Here is a 22,202-nt window from a genome sequence, read left to right on the forward strand (position 1 = left end):
TGTATATCTCCTTATCTGACCTACAAGAAATATTAAAACTTAAAAGTAGTTCTCATAGCTATGGGCAAGGATAGCAGCTTGACAGAATTCAGATAATCCAAAGTCTAGAGAAATATCTATGCATTTTACACTCGAACAAATTGGAATTTCAAAAGTAACCCTGCTAGAATAGTGCTGTTACTTATCTACCCACAGTTAAGTGTGTGTAAAGGCTAAAAACTTAGAATTCAGCCTCCCTAATTTGAAGCTATCATGGAATATTTGAACTGAAAAAATATAGGATGTATTGAACATTACACAGTAGTTGAACTTTTGAGCATAACCTTCTACCAAACATGCATACTTTATCAGTAATTTTTGTTTAGGAAGACTTTGGAACAAGCCAACTTGTTTTGGGTTTTAGGATGACAGGAGAAGATTTAGATTCTCTTTCATTTCCATCTCCCTCATTAGGAGGGACTAATACTCTCTTAACTCAGTTGTTTTGTTTGTGTTTTTTCTTTCCTTCTTCCCATCCCCACCCCTAGGAGTAGTGAAGAAGTTCTGACAGCAGAAGACTGTGAAAATGTCTACCATCTGGTTTATTCAGCTCATCGGCCAGTAGCAGTTGCTGCAGGGGAATTTCTCTATAAAAAGTAAGATGGAGAAATTATAGTTAACTACTTGTTCCTGTAGATTTTAGTGTGTGCATTAATACTGTGATGCTCATTAGTTTTTGTCAGGAAAGGGAAAAACTGAATAATGAAGTGGCCTTAAGAAATAACTTACAGAAAAAGAAACACTACTGTAGTTTTTGAAATGTTGTAGTTTTTCTGAATGGGAAATAGTAATTTTGAAGGCAGCACTTTAACAGCTTGTACCTACAAGGGACTATTATGAAAACATTCCTGTGTCTTCTCCTTTCCCATCCTTCCTGTGTTCTGTGAAACATCTTAAAATGCTCATGCAGTTTGGTACCTAAAACTTGTGCTTGCATCATAACAAGTATCTTCCCATTTGTAGTTCCTTCCTCTCCCGTTGGCTCATATGATCATTTCATAAAATATTTTTTGTTTAGGAAAAAAAATAATATTCAATATGTATCAGGTCTGTAGGGAAACAAAATAGAGTTTCCATCTAATACTTTTCACACCACCTTCTAGTATTTATTTGCTGCTTAAAGTCTCACGTGGGGAGGTTCAGAAGATGTAGTTAGCTAAAGAGGAGCATGGGACCTCAAGCACCTGCAATTATCCCTGATGTTTATAAAGCATTTTGTTACAATTGTGCGTTCTACTGGAAACAGTCAGTGAAATGTCAACTCAGCGTATATGAAATTGTTCAAAAGATACTTGTCCCAAATTACTTCCTTTTAAAATGGGGAGCCAAGCAGCAGGTCTTAAGTGTGTGTCTGTAAAAAAACAATACCTTGATATGAATTGACTGTGGCAAGGGTAATAAGAAACTCATCCTGAGATAATTTTTATTTTAGGCTTTTCAGTCGCAGAGATCCTGAAGACGATGGAATACTTAAAAGGAGGGGAAGACAAAGTCCAAATGCTAATCTTGTGAAGACATTAGTGTTTTTCTTTTTGGAGAGTGAAGTAAGTTGAGTTTCAGGGATATCCTTGTTTATGTGGTGTGTGGTTTTTTAAGTATTTTTTTTATTTAATGTTGGTTTTATTTTCCCCACTCATTGGTTAATAACCATGAATCTGTCCTGGTTTTCCTATTATTTGAGCAACCTGGGAGACAAGACTGTTTTGTGTGGTTGTGTTTATTTGAAGCATCTGTGCAGTACACGGTGTTGAGACAGGCTGTGAGCTCTACTCTTCCATCATTCTTCATGCTAATATATAGATGGAAAGAAAATGTGATTTAGGAGATTTATAAGGGACACACCCTGCCCCCCCCCCCCCCCCAAAAAAAAAAAACCCCAAAAAACCCCAAAAACCCCCCCCCCATCCCTCAAGTTCTGACAGGTCTCGTAGCACTAGTCTTTGTAGCAGTTGGTCTGGATTCATCTTTTTCGGTTAATTGGGGAAGAGAGGCTTCTGAACCAGAGAGCTTGCAAAATTTTCTGGGTTTTTTGCCACAGACAGGAGCCAAGCAAGAAAAATACCCTATGTTATAGCAAGTTCTGTAATGAACTTTATTGCTGATAAAAAAAAAATACTTAATCTGTTCTCATTTTAGTTGCATGAACATGCTGCTTATCTTGTGGACAGTATGTGGGACTGTGCAACAGACCTCTTGAAGGACTGGGAATGTATGAACAGTCTTCTGTTGGAGGAGCCTCTCAATGGAGAAGAACGTAAGATTTTCATAGATCTGTCTTTATATTGGTTGCTATGCAGTTTCTGTTAGTCTTGATTTATAAGTAAATGTTTATGAGTCCCTATATATTCTCTATTTTTACATGACTATAATAAATCACTAATACTAATTATAAAACGTGAGGAAGAGTAGAAAGAGATCACTTCTGGTGAGGCAGAGAGCAGTGGTGGAAAGAAAAGAGGAAATAAGCATGCAATGTCTAGTTGCCCTGTTGTTCCACAGGTTCAGGCTGCACTTCTGGCATTAGAGAAACTGAGTTGCTTGTGAAACTGGTTCATTTATTGAGTGTTAAAACTACCCTATGGAAAAATACCACCATTTCTTTAATGACAGTGAAACGGAACAAACCCCCTGGCATGATTCTTTAATTCATAGGTGCTAATAAATGGATCTCTGAAAAATGAACTAAAATGATTATAAAACTTAGTATTTGTTTCATCCTGTCCTGTGACTCATCCAGTGGTATTCCCTCAATTTTAAATATTTTCTTGTCTTGTTTTATAAGGTGCCACCTCCACCCCTGGAAATGAGCTATTGGCTTAATTGTCTTTATTTTTTTCTTAAACAACAACAAAAAAACACCCACCCAATATATTTTGATCCTGAGATACTAATACTTGTGGAAAATGAAAAATCAAGCTGAGTATTAACATCTGTTTCTTAAATTTCAGCTTTAACGGATAGACAGGAAAGCGCACTGATTGAAATAATGCTTTGTACAATTCGGCAAGCAGCTGAATGTCATCCTCCTGTGGGAAGAGGAACAGGGAAAAGGGTAGGAAGCAAAAACCTACTTGTCTAGAGATGTGGGAATGGCTCTGTGGGTTCAGTGTGAGAAGAAGGAAAAGGTTGTAGGCTGTTGCTGCTGAAGGGACTGAATTCAGAAATTCAGCTTCGGTCTCCACAGCCTCCAGTATCTGACTGTCCTGGACTTTGTTCTGGACTTTGGCACATGCTTAATACTGTTTGGACTACCACATTTGTTTTTACTATTAAAGGTAATACAAAATTGATTTTGAAAGAAGTATTGCTTGGAAAGGAGAACAAAAATAAATGTTTGGGAAAGCTAAAACTACTTGCAATTTGAAAGAGCAAAATGAGGGAAGGGAATATACTTGATGGGCTCTTTGGAAGGAGACAGTCCACCAACTGGCTTGTCTCTGATAATATAAGTTTAGGCAGCACTTTCTTAGTGCAGCATTAAGCAGGGAAGGCAACTGCTTTCAAGACTGATGCAGCTTTTGGTAAGAAACCTGTTAGGTACAGATTGAAAACTTGTATGAAGATCAGATTGACATAGGAATGAGTAAATACTAAATATCATAACCAAGCTGAAAGGTTTACTGTTCTTTCATTGTCATGGTATTTTGTTGCAGGGAAGGTAAACCTTTTGTTGTAGGTTGTCACTTCTGTTTTCAAGATAATCTCAACTGTATTAGGTGTAACTTTGAATTGTGTTTTTTGAATGCTGATTTTTTTTTTAATTGGCCTCTCTTTTTTTAACATTGATATTTTATTGTGATAGTAGAAGGTCTCTGTACCTAATCGTCATTTCATTAATGATAGTGAAACTTTACACCAGAACTTTTAGTTGTAAAATCCTCACAATACCAATATTTTAGGTGCTGACAGCAAAGGAAAAGAAAACCCAGTTGGATGACAGAACAAAAATTACTGAACTTTTCGCAGTGGCACTTCCTCAGTTGCTAGCAAAGGTAGGTTTGATTCCCTTTCTTGCTGATGGGCTGTTGGTGAAATGTTAACAAGTATAGTTTCTGTAATTAACTATACAGCTTGCGCAAGTCTTCATTTTTCCTTGTTAGTCTTTATTAATAATTGATCTATAACAAATTGTGTTGTCCAAGACTTTTTCATTTAAACTTTTTTTTTTCTTGTCAATTCTACAGTATTCTGTAGATGCAGAAAAAGTCACCAACTTATTGCAGTTGCCACAGTACTTTGATTTGGAAATTTATACAACAGGGCGATTAGAAAAGGTAAGTAACATTTAGTAACACTTAACACAAAAGGAAAAACCTCAGAATTTCGACTTAGCCACTGGAATTTGTCACCATTGTAGGTGCAGTTTTTTGTGTAAGCGAGGCTTTATTTATTGTAACCCTTAATGAGAATGAGATTGGAACTTCAGAGCTGTGACTGGCTGCTGTTGTTAGAAATACCAAAAGTTTGAGTTTTCTAAGGCCTGTCTGGCAAATTTTAACAGATAATCTTGCCAGTTAGATTAACTTTATGCGAGAGCATTTATTGCTGGGTTATGGTCGTGTTTGAGGTGTGCTGCCTGAGAGAGAAAGCTTGTAGAAATAGCTGGGTATGTTTTCTTTTTCTGATCACTGAAACTAATAAATCACCATCATTGCATGAAAAAGGGGAAAACTATCAGATCACAAATGATGTAGTTACTGCTCTCATCTTATCTGCTATGACGATGAAGTTGGTCTAAGCTGTTCTCAACTTGCGTTATTTTGCTGTATTGTGAAGCAAGTAGCTGGAAATCTTTAGGGTCAAAAAAGTAATAAAATGTTCAGTTGACAGTGTAGCCGGGCAGTGATAGAGCAGCAGTGAGCAACTCAGGTTGAGAGGAGGCATATAGGAACAACTGAAGTTGGTTTCAGTGCTGACGCTTCAGTGTTACGAAATTATAATTGAAGATTTACAGCTTTTAAGACCATGTAGAAATGTTTGTGTAAGTGGGAGATAAATGCTTTTGTGTTGTTCAGTTGTCATTGCAAATTCTAGTGTTAGATAACACCGTACTGACAATTGCAAATTTTTAATGACTTTTTAAAATGCATTGAATCTTTAGCCTTTGATAAGTTCCTACTTAATTTTTGCTAAATAGATTTTTAATTTACTTGGAAGCATCACAGCTTTCTAGAAGTGTGTTGAGTTCTGTATCATAGTTACAAAAGTAATAAATCTAATTTATCTTTTAAAATTCCTTAAGGTTTATTAAAAATACATACACACGCGCATGTGTGGGGGTGTGTGTATGTATATGAATACATTTTTTTCCCATGTCTCTTCTTTCTTGTAGCATTTGGATGCCTTACTGCGACAAATCCGGGATATTGTGGAGAAGCACACAGATATAGATGTTTTGGAAGCCTGTTCAAAAACATACCACGCTCTCTGTAATGAAGAATTCACAATCTTTAACAGGGTTGACATTGCAAGAAGTCAGTTAATAGATGAATTGGCAGACAAGTTTAATCGACTTCTTGAAGACTTCCTGCAAGAGGTATTTTAATGTGCAAGATCAAGTTTTCCTGCCCCTGTAAATGCTCCCAGTATGTCTTTCTGCCTTCCTATACAAGTCAGTGAGTTAGGGATGGGAACTCACCTCTGACTTTCAAAACTGTTCAGTCAAGCACCGTAATACACCACTATCATTGCTGTGATTATGTGAACTCAGGCTGTTCTTTTATATTAGGACAGTGAGTCTTTAATTTTAATCTCCTTTTGACAAGTGTCTTTTGGGAATTTGAGATAAGTTTCAGATAAACTATGAAATTCTGTAAACTTTTCACCTTTAGGCTTTGAAGCTCATGTTTTTGAGAGATGTAGCATTGTAATTCCATTAGGATTCTCCTCAGATGTACTAGTGTTGCTAGTCTTGCCTGTGATTGCACGTTGCTGTTGATAAATATCAAAGTCTCTAGAAAACACTCCCCCTCCCTTCCTGAATGCAAGCAGATGCAGTTAATAGCTTAAACATCACTTTGTTCCCACACAGTGCTAATCTGAAGAGTGAGGATTTTCTGATACAGTATTTAACTTCACTATGTGGGATCTCTGACATTCAGACAAAATTTGTTTCTCCTCCTCCTCGCCTGTGTTAAGGAGCATGGGAAGTGTCTTTTTGATGACTTCATTCACCACACTTCTCAGATGCAGACTTATTTTATCAAGCTTTGCTCTCGTCCCTCTTTCTTATTGGCCTGAACTAGGACTCTGCTCTAGAAACCCTACACATATGTGGACTGTGTAAGAAATGTGCCTAATAGTCCATTTATTTCTCCCTTTATGAGAAAAAGAATGAGAGGTAAATCAAGGCAATGAAATAAATGTCAGACAGTTGAAGGAAAACAGCAAATAACTCCGGTAGAAGTGTTGAAATCCATAGTACTTTGATAAGGTTGTGCAACTCCAGAACAGTAAAACGCATTGGACTTAGAGGATCTCTGATACACTGAGGAGTTTCTGTGACCTTAAGTAGTTTATCCTGTGTACTTAACTAGATACTTTTTGGACCATTCCCTTTTTACTCCTTTTCTTTCTCCAAATGCAAGTTTGTCAGAACTTGTGGGAAAATTAGAACAAAACACTTCCCTTACCTCTCTAAGACTTTTTTTCTGTGATTAAAGTTAAGATTGAGATACTGACCTGTGGCCCATCTAGTCCAGTATCTATTGTCTGACAGTGGCCTCTGCTGGATTCTTCAGAGAAAATTGAAGCACCTACATAATACATTGTATTCCACTATCCTAGACTTCCTTTTTTCTTTTTTTTTTCCCCTTCTCCCTGCCCCTCTCCCCCATTTCTCCTCCTGCTGCTAATGATTTCTAAACATGAACTACTACCTTCTCTCAAACTCTAACTCTTCTAAAAACAAATGTCATTGATAAATAATTTAAATGCAGTTCTCTCTCTGGTTGTTGTTGGTTGGGTTGGGGAGGCGGTGTTTTGAGTCTCAGTGGTTGGGTTGGGTTGTTTTATCTTAAGTTCCCTGGTTTGCTTAGCATACGTTGCTTGGGATATCTGACTATATGATTATTAAATAGGGGGAGGAACCTGATGAAGATGATGCATATCAAGTCCTGTCAACACTGAAGAGAATCACTGCTTTTCACAAGTAAGTGCACTTCTGCAGACATCTGTCAGGGTTTGTGGTGGTGGAGGGTTGTATTTGTTTGTTTTTAATTTGATACCTCTTTAATGCAACTTGGAGGGGTTTTTTTTAGTGTGAATGATTGAGTCTCATGCAGAACATGACGCATTTTGAATATATGAAGAAATACATACAAAAAGTCTTCTGGGTTGTTTGGGGGTTTTTTGTTGGGGGTTTTTGTTTGGTTGGTTTTTTGTTTTGTTTTTTTCTTTGGGTTTTTTTTGGTGTTGTTGGGGGGTGTTTTTTGTTGGGGTTTGTGAGGGGTTTTGTTTGTTTGTTTATTTAGACCAGTTAAGCTTTTAGTGGTTGTTAGCATCAAATTGCAGAAATGGTGTTAGTTAAATTACATCTTCGCTTCATTTCTAATACTTCAGTGCTCATGACCTATCAAGATGGGACTTGTTTGGCTGCAACTACAAGTTATTGAAAACTGGCATTGAAAATGGAGACATGCCAGAACAGGTCTGTAGTTAAAATGTGTTCTTCAGGTACACCAATAAGTAGCTTTTGTTGCTGTCTTTTATTGGCCTTTGTCATCTAATGTGTTTTTCCCTTTTGATTTCAGATTGTTATTCATGCACTGCAGTGTACTCATTATGTAATCCTTTGGCAGCTAGCAAAAATTACTGAAAGCAGTTCCACAAAGGTATGCCTTGTTCCAGTTGTATTAGTAAATAAACATTTGTACATACCTGCAGTGTCATCAAGTGGGAACTGTGATGGAATTAATTAAGATTTTTTTTTTTATACTGGTACCTGCCTAAATCTGCATTTCTAATAAGTTCTTCAGCATTCATAGTTTTAGTAGTGGAATGCTTCACTTATAAACCTAGTATTTTTCTAAACTGTTATTTTTATTTCAATGTCAATATTGTGTTTAATTTGACAGAATTTTAAAGTAATTGTAGTAAATAAATGCAATACCTATTAGCCTAGCACGGTAACCGTGCTAAGGAGAGGTAGAATGCCAATTACAAAACACAGTATAGTCACAGTCAGTCTCACTACTCTCAAGTAGTTGGTTTGAATTTGTTTGCAATCCGTGAAGTATCAGTGACAAGTCAGTGAGATAGAAGAATTTGCACACTACCATAGTATTCTTACTTTGCTCTTTATCAGTCTTTTAAATGTGTTGTTAAATAAAGGCATGAAAAGATTAAGTTAAATTTCAAACTTTCTCAGGGAATAATAAGAGGGCCTGTTCTGGTTCTATGTATAGTAATCTTGAAGGGCAAAGCTCTGTCAAATGTCATCTTTCTAATTTCACTTCCAGAAAAATCTTGGAGGAAGGATTAAGGTTTCTTGTATCCACTGGACAGCATTACTTAAAGAGGGTGATTAGGTGGTTTGCTGTGCGAACTGCCTAATGAAAGATGGTTTTTGAAAGACTAGACAGTATAGACTGGGGTTCGTAAGTGCTGAAACATTTTGATCAGTTCTTTAACTTAAAAAAAAAAAAAGTTTTAATCTGACATACTTTTTCTGGAAGCCTTCTACAGTCCTGCAAGAAGGGTACTGTGCTCTTTCACCAGAAATTCATGCTGGAGTTGCACTTTGTTATTGGAGTTACTGATAATACATCTTTTATTTAGGTCAGAGGTGAAATAAGTAAATTCTTAGGTTTTTTTAAACACTTTGATTGCCGTACTTGTAATTAATTTAGGAAAAAGAAATTGTAGGTTTCTGTCATAATTTACTAGGGAGAAAACAAAGAGAACTCATGGCATCAATAATCAATAAATTTAATTTTTAATTAATAATCCATTATTACAATAAACTTAATGTTAGGATGTATACATTTTTTCTTTTTTCTTTATTTTAGGGTGTGGTAGTATGAGCTTCTGGTAGATACAGGAGTGAAGAAGCATGCTATGTAACTTGTACTAGTGGCTTTTAGAATACCTTTGTGAGATCATGGTGGTTTGTTTGGGGTTTTGTTTTGTTTTTCTTTTTTTCTATCACGTTGAGACTTCATTAGTCCAATTAATAGTTTTGGCCTTACTGATTCCGTAACTACAGTCGAAGATCTGTTAAATAATTGTGACCTTCTTCAACACTGGCTGTGTAGCTAGTTTACCATCTAGGTTTTAACGGTTTTTAGCATTTCCAAACCAAAAAACATCAGATATGAAGTAGACACATAGATTGTTGAGAACCACTTATGTGAGTGAAGGATTTGGAGGCTTTGTTAGCTTATTCTTTAAAGGGTAAACAGCAGTCTTGAGTTTTTTGTAGTAGCGATTAAAGCTTTATCACAAGCATCATGGCAGAAGCTGAGCTAAATACTGGTAAGTTAGGCTAGAAATGAAGATTAACTTCGCTATTTTGCAGTAAAATATAATTCGTAATACTTTCAAGAGGAATGAAAAAACCTTATTTGAAAAGTGGTTCTTTATTGAGACTTATTTTCTGCTCCTGTATAATAAAATTCAGTAAATTAAAGCTTTCATAGGTTTAACTTCTGAACCACAACTACTTTATTATATTTAACTGCTTGACTGCTGCCAAATATTCCAGTTATGTACAGCAGTTCCATTGTTTTCTGTTGAATGCCAATGGAACATAACAGCAAAGAAGTTAAAGCACAGAACCACAAGAGACAAATGTACTGTGCCTAAAGATTTTTTTGTTGTTGTTGTTCTGTGACAAAATTAATGCCTAACTGCGTGCTGTTTGTGAACAAGCTGACTAAGTATGGGAGTTAGCTTCATAATACAGGCTGCTAAAATAAAAGACTACATAAAAAGCTCAATTTTTATTAAAATTTAAACAAATAATTCTGTATAAAGGAAATATTCCCATGTGTAATTCTCTTAACATCAGTATAGTAATCTGAATAGTAAATGTTGAGAGAAAAGGTTTTATGCAGTGAAGGTGTTCTAAAATCATATTATACTTAAACTCATAGTCAAGACGTAGCTGTTGCTTTTCTGATTCCTGTTGAGATCAAATGATGTGTTGTACCAATGTCTTACCTGCTTTCTTGAAGGGAAAGACTTGTTTTGGCTTAGATTGCATGGATAGTTTTTCAACTTACCTCAGGGGTATTTCTTCTTTGTCTGCACTGATACTGGTTACACAGTTGGTCTTTTGTAATATGACTTCCCCAGTTCTACATGGGCTAGAATCCTCACATGATTGAGTAACACTAACTGTGCTGCACGTGCGGATGGTATTTGTACCAATTTGATACTTCTATTTGCTCAGTAATCTACTTTTCTGGAAGTTATTGCAACACTTTAAAAGCTATGCTTTCTTCAGTGGAAGAGAGGACGAAAACCCTAACTCTCATCTGACGCTTTTTTTTAACTCACTGCTTGGGGATAAATTAAATAAAATAATACCACGTAGCCGTGTCTGTTTTAATTACAAAACACTACCTAAAATCTTTCCTCTAGGTTGAAAATACAGTTATTTTAAAGGGAAAAAGCTTTATGCTCTTGTTTGGGGTTTTGGTTTGTTTGTTTGTTTGTTTGGGATTTTTTTTTGGGGGGGTGGTGTTGGTGGGGGTCTTTTTAGGTTTGGTTTTGGGGGGTTTTGTGTTACTTTAATAACAACTTCATTATTTTCATCCCAACTTGCTTTTTTTTTTTTTTTGCGGTACACAGGATGACAAAATTGAGGAAACTGCTACTTGCTATTTTTATTTGTTAATAGTGATTTTTAAATAACGCAGTGGACTTGAATGTTATAACCACATACGAGGTCTGTGGTGGATAGCTCTGCAAATATGTACACTAAATGTGACTAAAATTTAAAAAGCAAAACTTAAACGAAATCCTTCTCTTTAAAGGAGGATCTCCTACGTCTGAAGAAGCAGATGAGAGTGTTCTGTCAAATCTGCCAACACTACCTGACCAATGTAAACACTGCTGTTAAGGAACAGGTTAGTGACTGTTATTTATCCTTGTAGTCTTCTAATGTTGTACTTTCGAAATTGTTGAAAAGTTCCTCTTGCTAATATTTTTAGCGCTTATGTGGGAATGTGGTGTGTCTTGGCTGCTTAGGCTGTGACTGCCCTTTGAGTGTGAATACACACTGTACTTGTGTGCTTGCCCTCCTTTAGGTGATTCAGAATTACGAATTCAGAATCAGTTTAGACCTGATTTTTTCCTACTAATTTTAGGCAACATAAACTTTTACTCAAAGGAAGGTTTGTTTGTTTCTTTGAACAACAACTGGACAGGCACACTTTAGAAGCCTTCCGGTTTGTAAGTTAGATGGGAGAGTTCCATTATTCTAGCTTACCAAGCTCCAGCGGAGCCGATTGTGGTTTCATAGGCTCAGAGCTAGAAGAGCTAGCGGCAGCTTTTTAAAAGAAAAAAGTTATTTTTTTAGTTCTGTCTTTGAAAGCTTTTGCATTCCCACGTTTATAATATGATACATATGTGCCCATCCGCTCAAGACCTGTAAATACAACTTTCCTCCTCTTGCTGTAAACCTGTGAGGGCATACAGGGGCAACTTCTCTCTCTGTTCCCTGCACCATGATGCTGCATACTGAATATGTTCTTCAGAGACCCAGGATTCTGGGCATCTCTGAATCTGGAGAAAAAGAATGGGTACTTACCATGAGAGTGTGTGTGTTTATATATGCACACATATGCACTGTAACCTAGGGGATTTTACTGTTGGGAAGTGGTATTTCTTTTTAGTGGTCACCCTTAGGTACACTTGCACACTGGTGAATTGTTAACAATATTGTTTAGAGATATTTGGAGGCCATTCTAGCAAGTGGTTGAAAGCCTCTACAATGATGTACTGCTCAGGAAAGATGTGAGCAGTTTTCATTTTATCAGTTTTATAGTCAGTCCCTCATATAGTTGTCCTAAAATAGGTAGTTATTTAGTCCATGCGAGTAGTTCCTGACATTTCAGACAGGAGATAAAAGTCCTGGCTTTGTTGAAGAAAAATGCAGGCATGAAGGTCTTGGGGGTTGTTATTTTTTTTCTTCTGTTTCAAAAAGAATTGAGACATCATCTTAGGAAATATGTGTCTTGAGTTCTGAGGGTAACAGGGTCAAAGGAAAAGGTTAAACTGTAGAGGCTGAGTTTCTTCCAGTCTGTGGTCAAATAGTTCTTTAGCCAGAATACTCACAGGAGTTTCAGGTTCCAGCGAATAGCACAAGTTACTAATAGCAGGATTAATTCTAAGCAAATGCCTTCAACAACCTTTAGAATGCTAACATGAAAAAAATAAAGTATCTCACTATGGGAGAAGGACCAAACTATCTTCTGGGTATACTTTTTAATTAAACAAATAGAAAGCCAGCAGTCTTTTTGCTGCTAAAGGTAATAACCTGGTTGAACTTGAAGTTGAAAATCTGTCCCACTGAGTCGCACAACTGCAGCTTTTGAAACTCTCGCTATAACAAGAATATTCCTGGAACTGAATAGGCATTTTCTTTGTCAGAGAGCGATCTAGTGTCACAATCACAAGGTGTAGGGTGTGAAAATGCGAGTAACAAAAATTACTGAAGCTCTGACCAGGTCTCTCTAAAAGGCTCTATAACTCTCAGACTCAGGTGAATGCTCAAGCAACTAGAAGTGCCTCAGTTACCTAGAGTACAATAGCCCTGGTTCTGCTTTCCTTCTCTAATCTCGTGGAAGGTTACAAGGGACTTAGGTATTTTTGTGACCAGGAAATTAGTAATATTTGCTTTGAGGAGTTAAAGAAAGATCTGTTCATTAAAATCGAAGTACTTAAGAGATTAGAGTCAAAGAGAGGAGCAGTGCTAAGCAGTGCGTTGCCATGGTCTGTTAGTTTGAAGAATGTCAGTCTAGGTACCAATGCATTTGAACTTTCCAGGGAAGTGGAGTACCGACATTTAAATCTGATGTTAGATGTACACGTCAGCAAAATGAAGAGGTGGTTGCTTTTTTGGAAGCAAGACATACTTGAGGATTTAAAGGGATTGAATGACCTCAGCTGTTAGATATTTTACAATTGTGATCAAAACAATTAAAAAAAAAGAAAAAAAGAGACTGTATGACAGTTGGTGTCCACAAAGTTCTCTAGTCACCTAATGTGGTATCCATCAGGCAGAATTTGGGAGTTTCAGGCTCCTCATGTTGTAATCTCACAATGTTTGGCCTGTGTAGTTGTTTAGGACTGAAGTGGTCTGCGTACACCATTGGCCTCTAAGTGTATTGTTAAGTGGAAATACATTATTCTCAATAAAATCCAATTTCCAAGCAAGTATTTACTCGGGTTTCTCTTTCATAGGCTTTCACAATTCTCTGTGATGTGTTGATGATCTTCAGTCATCAGATTATGACAGGAGGGCGTGACATGTTGGAGCCACTTGTTTACACTCCCGATTCTTCATTGCAGTCTGAACTACTTAGTTTTATTTTAGATCATGTCTTCATTGATCAGGATGATGATAATAACAGTGCAGGTTTGTACAAAACTTGTTTCCTTTGTATTATTTGCCTTCTAATTAATGTATTTGCCTATGCGCTTTTTTTTTTCCCTGGCATTGAGAGGTGTGCATGGGCACAGAGGTAAGTTTGACTTTTAAATGTCAGTAGCCATTAAAGCTTTTTATGTTTTGGGGACATGTAGGGTAATAGTGGTAAAGGTTTGGATTAATAGGCATAAATACCTATGTTTCTGTATCAGGAAGAGAGACTTGGTGGTGGGCAATGAAGTGCACTGCCATCAGAATTGAGACTTGATATTCTGAATCCTGATCGTTAGCCCGCATCACTTATACATGCCTAAATGTGAAGTATTTAAACCCGACAGTTTTCATGATCTGAATTCTTTCTAGATGGACAGCAGGATGATGAAGCTAGCAAAATTGAAGCATTGCACAAAAGAAGAAATCTACTTGCAGCTTTCTGTAAACTCATTGTATATACTGTGGTGGAAATGAATACAGCTGCAGACATTTTCAAGCAATACATGAAGGTAAATTTGAAGCCTAGTAGTGATACTTCATAAAACTACGAGAATACAGTAGCTGTGGATTTTTTTAATTATTATTAATTTCTTACCTTACCTAACTGATTCAAAATATGAAGAATTCAAAACTCTGGAGTTGGTAGTTTGTAGGCCTTTAAAAGTTCTTTTTCCATAAGAAGGGAAAAATGACTGATATTAGTTCCATAGTTCTAGTGTGTGGGTAGCAGGGAGGGAGGAAGGAGACCTGATAATTATTTTAATGTTGTTTTTAGTAGCTTTATTTTCTTATCCTGATGGTATATTTTTAATTGAGTTATTAGTTTAGCAGGCCTTCTGAGAGTCATCTCATGAAGATCAACTCCATGATGTCTAGCTTCATCAAATAATTTCATCTTAAACTTTGTAGAAGGGATGGGTGGGGGGTGGGGAATAAATGTTTTTGTGAGTTTCACCCACCTCCTGCATGCAGGCCCCCCTGATAATGTCATCTTTATATCTGTTTCTATCTTATTTAAATATAAAAAACTCTTCTTGGCTCCTGGGATTCACAGCTGCACAGTAATACGAGTTCTCATTTTGTGAACATGATAAGCTTTACTCCTTGGTGATTACCTTAAAAAAATTTAAAATTTGGGCAGCCTGCTTTTGTCTGAGTGCCCTACATGTATTTTGAATTTCTACATAACTAATTGGGTCTTTATTGAACCTGAAATACTTGAAGAACTGAACAGGCAGCTGTCTTCATTGGAAAAGTTACAACTATGAAGCTATAAGTGCTTTCTTTTAGCAGAGAAAATAGAAAACTCCCCACCAGAGTTATAGGAGTTACTAAAAAGATTAGATTCTAATCTTGTATCTTGAAGGGGTGAACACGTGTCATTAACAAATGTGTCATGACCTTGAAGATAAATAGGTCGTTCTGCCTCTATACCGATGACAAGAATGAAAAGAAGTGGATATACTCTTCCTGATTTGACTTTTTTATCATTTTGCAGATGTCTTAGGATATCATTTTGATGATGTAATCATGAACATGTTAGGTTTTTTTCCTTTTGAATGTGTTCAAATTTTTTTTTTAAATAGCAATTCTTAGATGATGTTTTCTGAAGAATTCAGTAATTTCAATGTTTTAAACTAAAATTGAAAGTTAACCTTTTTTATTTTTTCCTAGTATTACAATGACTATGGTGATATTATTAAAGAAACGATGAGTAAAACAAGACAGATAGACAAAATCCAGTGTGCTAAAACGCTTATTCTTAGCTTGCAGCAGGTAAGAATTATTTACAATATTTCTGTGCATATAGAAATATTCTGTACTGTAGATCACCTCTGGTTGTTTAATAGCTAGTCTGAGGTATTAATGAAGAAATCCTTATGGAAGGTAGGGATAAATAGGTCTAAAATGAAACAAGTTTTCTGCAACTCCTTGAAAAACTGCCACAAGTCTTTCTGTACTTATCAAATATTGTGCAACAAAGTGTGAGAGGCCGATAAATAGAGAGTTGAATGTAACTCCGTGATACCTTCTTAACTTTAGTCAAACAATCGTTTGAGCCACATATTCAGAAACGTGTTGTGAAACTGTGAAACCCTGCCTGTGTGGTGGGGTTTTGTGGTTTTGATTGGGGAGGGGTTTTTTCATTTGCTTTGGGTTTTTTGTTGTTGTTTTTTAAAAAACTATTCTGAGAAGTAATGGGAAGTTTTAGTAATTCAGTATTTCTTAATGTTTGGTAGGGGCTTCACCCATCTTTGAAACTAAAACATGATTTAATGCTCTCTTCAGTAAATGAGCTTGTTTGTGTGGAGACCTGATGAATTCAGTCGAGGTCAGAGTCGGATTCATCTGCTCACATGAACCATCTGCATGAATCTTATTTACAGGATCAGAACAATAAAGCCATATCTCTGCAAACCACTGTAATCCAACATAGATCTCTGCTATTGTTGAAAGGAAAAATGCACCCCAATTTGTCCTCTTGCTCCCCACATCTCTTGGTTTTGCTGGGGTTTTTTTTGGTGGTGGGGGTGTTTTTGGTTTTGGTTTGGGGTTTTTGTTTTGTTTTGGGTTTTTTTTTTGTTTTTGTTTTGTTTTTTTTTGTTTTGTTTTGTTTTTGGTTTTTGACTAGAGGTCATAGAGCCACATAGTTGATATAGGTCCAGGTATTGATCCTGGTCAGAACTAACCAGAGAGAGTCCTTAATGAAGCCCCTAAGCTGGTTTATCTGTACGGATTTTGCCGATACAAGGGAGGATGAGGCCTTTCCTTTTGATAGCAGCTTGACTTTAAGGAGCTGATGGAACTGCAACATAAAATATACAACTAAATGCTCCTGTGGTTTTTGCTGACATTTCACTAGAGTTCACAAATTTTTGTGATATTGGGTAAATGCTATCCTCCTTAGTCTCTTCTATCTCATGAATAACCAGCCCCTTGTATTTTAAAGGGCGGACAGAGGAAGCGAATGTAGTAAGTACAATTACACATGTAATAGGGAGGCAGTTACATAATCGTAATATGGCAATAAGAATAGTAATGTGAGAGGACCCAGGTATTATAAAACAAATGAACAATAAAACCCCATGTGTAAAGTTAAACATGTAACCATCATTTTTTCCAGGAAAACTTCTTAAAATGAAACCAGTCAAGAAATACTAGAAGTGATAGTGGATAAAGGGAATAACTAGGTTGCAGTGAGCTACACCAGTATAAAAGTACACAGCTATGGGCCAAAATGTATCTATAAATGAAAAGCTAATGTTCATAGCCCTAATAAGCCTGGTTTTGGTTTATTCTGTGTTATATGAGAGTGTGAAGGGTGAGCATGTTAGACACAATTAGAAAAGAATAGAAAAATTGACTGTTTAAGAGAATTACAGTCAAATTCAGTAGGATGAAAAAAAGATAGATCAAAGAAAAAAATAATTCTAAAGTTCAGAGTGTTCAGTGTTGCCAACTATTGATGAATAGTTAAAAGGTTGATTCTCAGTGGCAAATTTCCTGGTGTCTTTAGCAACTTCCCTGAAGGCATTTTTCCATTTTAGAATTTCTTCATTATACTCGTATTTTGAAAAGATACAAAAAAATGAAGTAGAAAGTAGTAGTTTGACAAACTGTAATGGTAAAGACCAGGTGAGAACTTACCCCATTTATTTCTTCTCTGTTAGTGTACGTATCAGGGAATCCTACAACATTTTAATATTCTCCACTCTAGAACACCTCATTTAAGGAAGTGCTGAAACCTGTCATCCAACATACTTAGTTTGACATGTACTTGGACAGCGTACATGTCAAGGATTAACCCTGAAGTGCAGAATCTTCAAGAGTAGCCTTGACTTGACTTTCCTAAACCTCCATGTTTGTCTTTTGGGGTTGTCAAATTAAGAAAAAAAGTTGTAAAACATATTTTTACTGAAACTTAGCTCTGTGTCGATTGCTCCAAAGTTTGGCATAATCTTTTAATACATGAAAATCTCCCTTTTTTGTTTCATACAGCTTTTCAATGAAATGATTCAAGAAAATGGTTATAATTTTGACAGATCATCACCAACATTCAGTGGCATAAAGGAACTTGCTCGACGTTTTGCTTTAACGTTTGGACTGGATCAGTTGAAAACAAGAGAAGCTATTGCTATGTTACACAAGTAATTGTGTGCTTTGTATTACTTCCCTTTCTATAAACACTTCTTGAGTAACGTTAAAAATATCTTTTCAGTCTTCCAAAATCAGCTTGTTAATACAAAACATATCAGTGCTAGAGACGATATAGCCCATTTATAAATGAGATGACTGTAGTTTTGTCCCCGAATTAAACCCGAATGTTAAATAATGTTGATGTTCTTCAGCATCATTGTATAAGCCTGTAAATGATAGCAGTGTTGATGCTATCATGAAAAAGTATTTTTACTGTCTTACCCGTAACAGTAAGAAGTGATCCACTTCACTGTCAGTGGTGGTCATGTTGGCCTCCTGCAGAAAACTTGAAGTGCCAAGTAGAAACATCGTGACAGAAAGTGCGTCCAGATTCAAATTATGAATAGTGTTCACTTTTTTGCCAAAATTAGTACTTTCTTGACGTAGAGGAAAGGTGTTCAGTTTTGATAGCTCCCAGTGCTTGCAACTTTTTCTTTAGTTTGTGCTTTATGTGACTGAGTTTCTAACTTTTTCTTAGGGATGGCATAGAATTTGCTTTTAAGGAGCCTAATCCACAAGGTGAGAGCCACCCACCATTAAATTTGGCATTTCTTGATATTCTGAGTGAGTTCTCCTCCAAACTTCTCAGACAAGACAAAAGAACAGTGTAAGTATTTCCTTAATATTCTTAATGTTTATAATGATAACCATAGAAGACATGCACTTGAATAAATACGCATTTGTGTGTATTACATTCACCTAAAGTGGAATCTTTGGCACATCGAGATAATTTTACACTAATGCAGTCAAGTATAATCGCAAAGGATAAATTGTATTTATCCTTGTTCTCATTTTATGGTGGATGAACAGAAATCACATTCAGGCCTTCTTGTTAACTAGATGAGGAACATTGACTGTTAATATCAGTAGTTAGTTATCTTGACATGTTAACATCTTGTTACGGATATTTGCATCTTTGTAATTATTTTTTCCATTTAAAGGTATGTTTACTTGGAGAAGTTTATGACCTTTCAGATGTCCCTACGAAGAGAAGATGTGTGGCTTCCTCTCATGTCCTACAGAAACTCTTTATTAGCTGGTGGGGATGATGATACTATGTCAGTGATTAGTGGAATTAGTAGTCGAGGATCTACAGTAAGAAATAAGAAGACAAAACCAGCAACAGGGAAACGGAAAGTACCCGAAGGTAGATCTTTTCTCATCTTAAAATTTATTAGAGAAGATATTTGTATAAATTGCACGCGTTGATCCCTATTTGTTAACTCGAGTGAATTTGTATGCTTTATTGTATTTTTTTTTTTCAAAACAGGATAACTTCTGTGCATGTGTATGTCTTAGTGGGAGAACTATTCATTTGAAGAGTCTGAATAACATAACACTGATTCACAGAAGGAAATAAAGGCATTATGCTGCGTTTAAGTCACAGAATACAAAAGTATTTTAAATGCTGTAGCCAGTGGTTCTAAATCCAGGACTTGTAGGGGACATGTAAGACTTTGTGGCAAAAAGTAAAGAAATTGATTCTCAGTAAGCAGAAAGTACATGCATGTAAGTCATGTCTAAACATCTGATTTTAGACTAGTTTGAAAAAAATTACTGATGTCCTTTGATTCCTTCCAGCTGAAGAAAGCAGCAGTAGTGACAGCATGTGGCTGAACAGAGAGCAGACAATGCACACACCGGTCATGATGCAGACACCTCAGCTTACTTCCACAATAATGAGAGAGCCCAAGAGATTGCGACCTGAAGAAAGTTATATGGGTGTCTATCCTATGCAGCCTGAACACCACCAAGCTCCACTCGATTACAAGTACGTAGATGAGTAGGTCTGCTTTGTGTTAGTGTTCATACACAAAACCATGTTTAAAATAGAATAATGGTCTTTTTAAGCACGCAAGTAACGTGGATGTTGGCTCAAAGGCAACAGGAAGAAGCCGCGCGACAACAACAGGAGAGGGCAGCGATGAACTACGTCAAGCTGAGAACCAACTTGCAGCATGCTATGTGAGTGAGAGTGAAATGTTCCTTCGGTGGTTTGGGCTGGGGGAGGGTTTATTAAATGCAGTGTTACTCCTCTGTCTTTTAAGAGGGATACGTGTTCTGGTTCTTGAGTAGTGTTTTTCTGTGTCTTAAACTTTTAAGTTGCCTTAGAAGAGAAATGGTAAAAGTGCATGGTGATGCATTTAACACAATATATGTTTGATTTCTAGCTTATTTTTGAACTTAAATTCGTAGTGAGCTTTGTAAAAAGGGAACTGGTTGTTGAACTGAGTGCTATCTGTGGCAGATAAATACAATCAGTACAACATGTGAAACATCATCTTTATGTATTCCTAACTGCAGAATCATTTTTAGAAATAGAACATTAAAAATGGGTGTTAAAATAGGTGTTCAATGTGTGAAGCAGAAAGTTTGAGCTCAGTTTAATTCTACTATTTCTTTCTCCTTTGACTTCTGAGCTGTAAGTTTAGAGTTCAGCTGCTTTTTTATGTTAAAAAACTTATTCCTTTTAAAGAAACTGCTGTCTTCAGCATGTCTGTGATTGATACAGATTCTGTCTGACCTAAACTGACACCATAGTTGAGAGGAATCCTGTAGTGCCAGTTTTTGTAGAACTTCCCAACCCAAACACAGAAAAACTTTGTGAAGTCCTCCATATTGTGAACGAAGATGAAGACAGTCTAATGTTTCTTGAATGAATGTTGTCCTTCAGAGGTCATACATTCTTATTGTAGTGTCATTTACTTCATTGTGAGTCATTGTATGTGCATTTTGACATGCACGCTAACGAAATTATATTCCAGAGCTAGTTCAGCTGAGGAGGGCAAGACTAGTTTTAGAAGTTATCTGCTTTAATGAACACTGTGTGGTTCTACAGAAGAAAAGTACAAGTTGTAAACTAAAACCATGGACATGCGTATTGCAGAGCTCTACATCTTTCCCCGACTTGTTTTTAATTCTTTAATACTAGTACTTCATGTAACATAGTTTCAGTGTTGTTTTTTTTAGTATAGTGACACCAATTAGTATAATTAGAATGACTCCTTACTTTTCTCGTAAGATCTGATGTTGCATGTAGACATTGTGAGGAAAGAGGATGAAGAACTGTGTGGAAGTGTCTGAAAACGAATTTATGCATCCCACTGCATTGCAAAGACGTTCTTCCTTGCCATAAGGCAGGAACAATTTTTCTTTAGGTGGCAAAACTTAACGTTATTTCTCACTTGAGTATAAATACTTGCATTGAAACCTCTGAATTAGGTGGGGTTTTGATCTGCTTATCAATTCCCACAGCCTCTCAGAATACCCATTTAGAGATGTACCACAAAGTTCCCTAAGTTGATCTTTGTAAGTTGTTCTCCCTCACTCTCTTGCCTGGTATTTAGCCAGCCAGAAGACACTTTCTTTAAAAGTAGTTATGCATTTATTTAATGACTTAAAATCTTTTTTATCTAATGGAATTCTCATTTGTTGGCAGTTCCTTACTGAACATAAGCTTTTTAAATATGCAGATAAAACTTAACTTTATTTAGTGCTTAGCAGTATGCTTTTTCTTTTCATTTCAGTCGACGTGGCACAAGTCTAATGGAAGATGATGAAGAGCCAATTGTTGAAGATGTGATGATGTCATCAGAAGGGCGGATTGAAGATCTCAATGAAGGCATGGATTTTGACACCATGGACATAGACCTAGTAAGAAATTTGCTTGTCTTTTTAGTGGATTTTGGATTTGTATTTCTGCTTTTAAAGTAGAATATTTGAATCAAATTTTCCTTTTGGTGCAATAGAAAAATCATTCTGGTTGATTTCTGCATTCTTAAGTGGCTGTGCCACTGTCTGTGTGCAAGTGCCGTCTATTCAAACTGCCATGCAAAAAGCAAGAACACTTCCTGTAATAATAATGTGAGATGAACGTTCATCTCTTGTAAATTCTGACCCCTTGAGAGTTCAGCTTCATTTATTACAGTTTTCAAACTTTTTCTTTTCTGAAATTACTATTAACATGTTTGCTTGCTTGCTTTCCAAAGCCACCATCAAAGAACAGGAGAGAAAGAACAGAACTAAAACCAGATTTCTTTGACCCCGCTTCAATCATGGATGAATCGGTAGGTTAACTTACATAAGAGGAAAATAATGTAAAATCTGTCTTGAGGTTACAATACTCTCTTTAAATTTTAAATGGAAAGAATGCAATTTTTAGGTTGTTTTCATTAGCTTATTTTGGCAGACTGATAAAGTCAGTGGAATACTTTATGCTGTAATTCAGCTTCATCAATTCTAAGGTAGTCAATGTTCTTTGCAATTTTATAGGATTTTTGTTCTTAATACTTTATATGTAGCTATGTAAAAATCAAAAGCCTTTGAATCTGAGAAGAAAACACATCTGGTATGGAAATGACCCTTGCAGAGGTTG

The 22,202-nt window shown here is 36.2% G+C and overlaps 1 protein-coding gene across 5 annotated transcripts in view; it reads left to right on the forward strand.

Moving 5' to 3' along the window:
• The window catches only part of STAG2 (stromal antigen 2), an 82,560-nt gene that overhangs the window by 54,034 nt on the left and 6,324 nt on the right, over nucleotides 1-22,202 (forward strand). For 4 of the 5 annotated variants that reach the window (XM_054839957.1, XM_054839960.1, XM_054839958.1 and 1 more), the window contains exons 13-33: nucleotides 528-635; nucleotides 1,472-1,583; nucleotides 2,176-2,293; nucleotides 2,988-3,091; nucleotides 3,939-4,031; nucleotides 4,224-4,313; nucleotides 5,372-5,575; nucleotides 7,119-7,189; nucleotides 7,600-7,687; nucleotides 7,791-7,871; nucleotides 11,019-11,111; nucleotides 13,450-13,624; nucleotides 14,000-14,139; nucleotides 15,305-15,406; nucleotides 17,630-17,778; nucleotides 18,306-18,434; nucleotides 18,769-18,974; nucleotides 19,409-19,598; nucleotides 19,679-19,792; nucleotides 21,355-21,481; nucleotides 21,817-21,894. In XM_054839957.1, the coding sequence (XP_054695932.1) occupies nucleotides 528-635; nucleotides 1,472-1,583; nucleotides 2,176-2,293; nucleotides 2,988-3,091; nucleotides 3,939-4,031; nucleotides 4,224-4,313; nucleotides 5,372-5,575; nucleotides 7,119-7,189; nucleotides 7,600-7,687; nucleotides 7,791-7,871; nucleotides 11,019-11,111; nucleotides 13,450-13,624; nucleotides 14,000-14,139; nucleotides 15,305-15,406; nucleotides 17,630-17,778; nucleotides 18,306-18,434; nucleotides 18,769-18,974; nucleotides 19,409-19,598; nucleotides 19,679-19,792; nucleotides 21,355-21,481; nucleotides 21,817-21,894 (2,572 nt within the window). The remainder of the gene's footprint in view (nucleotides 1-527; nucleotides 636-1,471; nucleotides 1,584-2,175; nucleotides 2,294-2,987; nucleotides 3,092-3,938; nucleotides 4,032-4,223; nucleotides 4,314-5,371; nucleotides 5,576-7,118; nucleotides 7,190-7,599; nucleotides 7,688-7,790; nucleotides 7,872-11,018; nucleotides 11,112-13,449; nucleotides 13,625-13,999; nucleotides 14,140-15,304; nucleotides 15,407-17,629; nucleotides 17,779-18,305; nucleotides 18,435-18,768; nucleotides 18,975-19,408; nucleotides 19,599-19,678; nucleotides 19,793-21,354; nucleotides 21,482-21,816; nucleotides 21,895-22,202) is intronic. The other variant, XM_054839961.1, reaches the window with a different exon arrangement.

The sequence above is a fragment of the Grus americana genome, chromosome 12 (genome assembly GCF_028858705.1).
Source record: "Grus americana isolate bGruAme1 chromosome 12, bGruAme1.mat, whole genome shotgun sequence".
In the NCBI taxonomy this organism is placed as follows: domain Eukaryota; kingdom Metazoa; phylum Chordata; class Aves; order Gruiformes; family Gruidae; genus Grus; species Grus americana.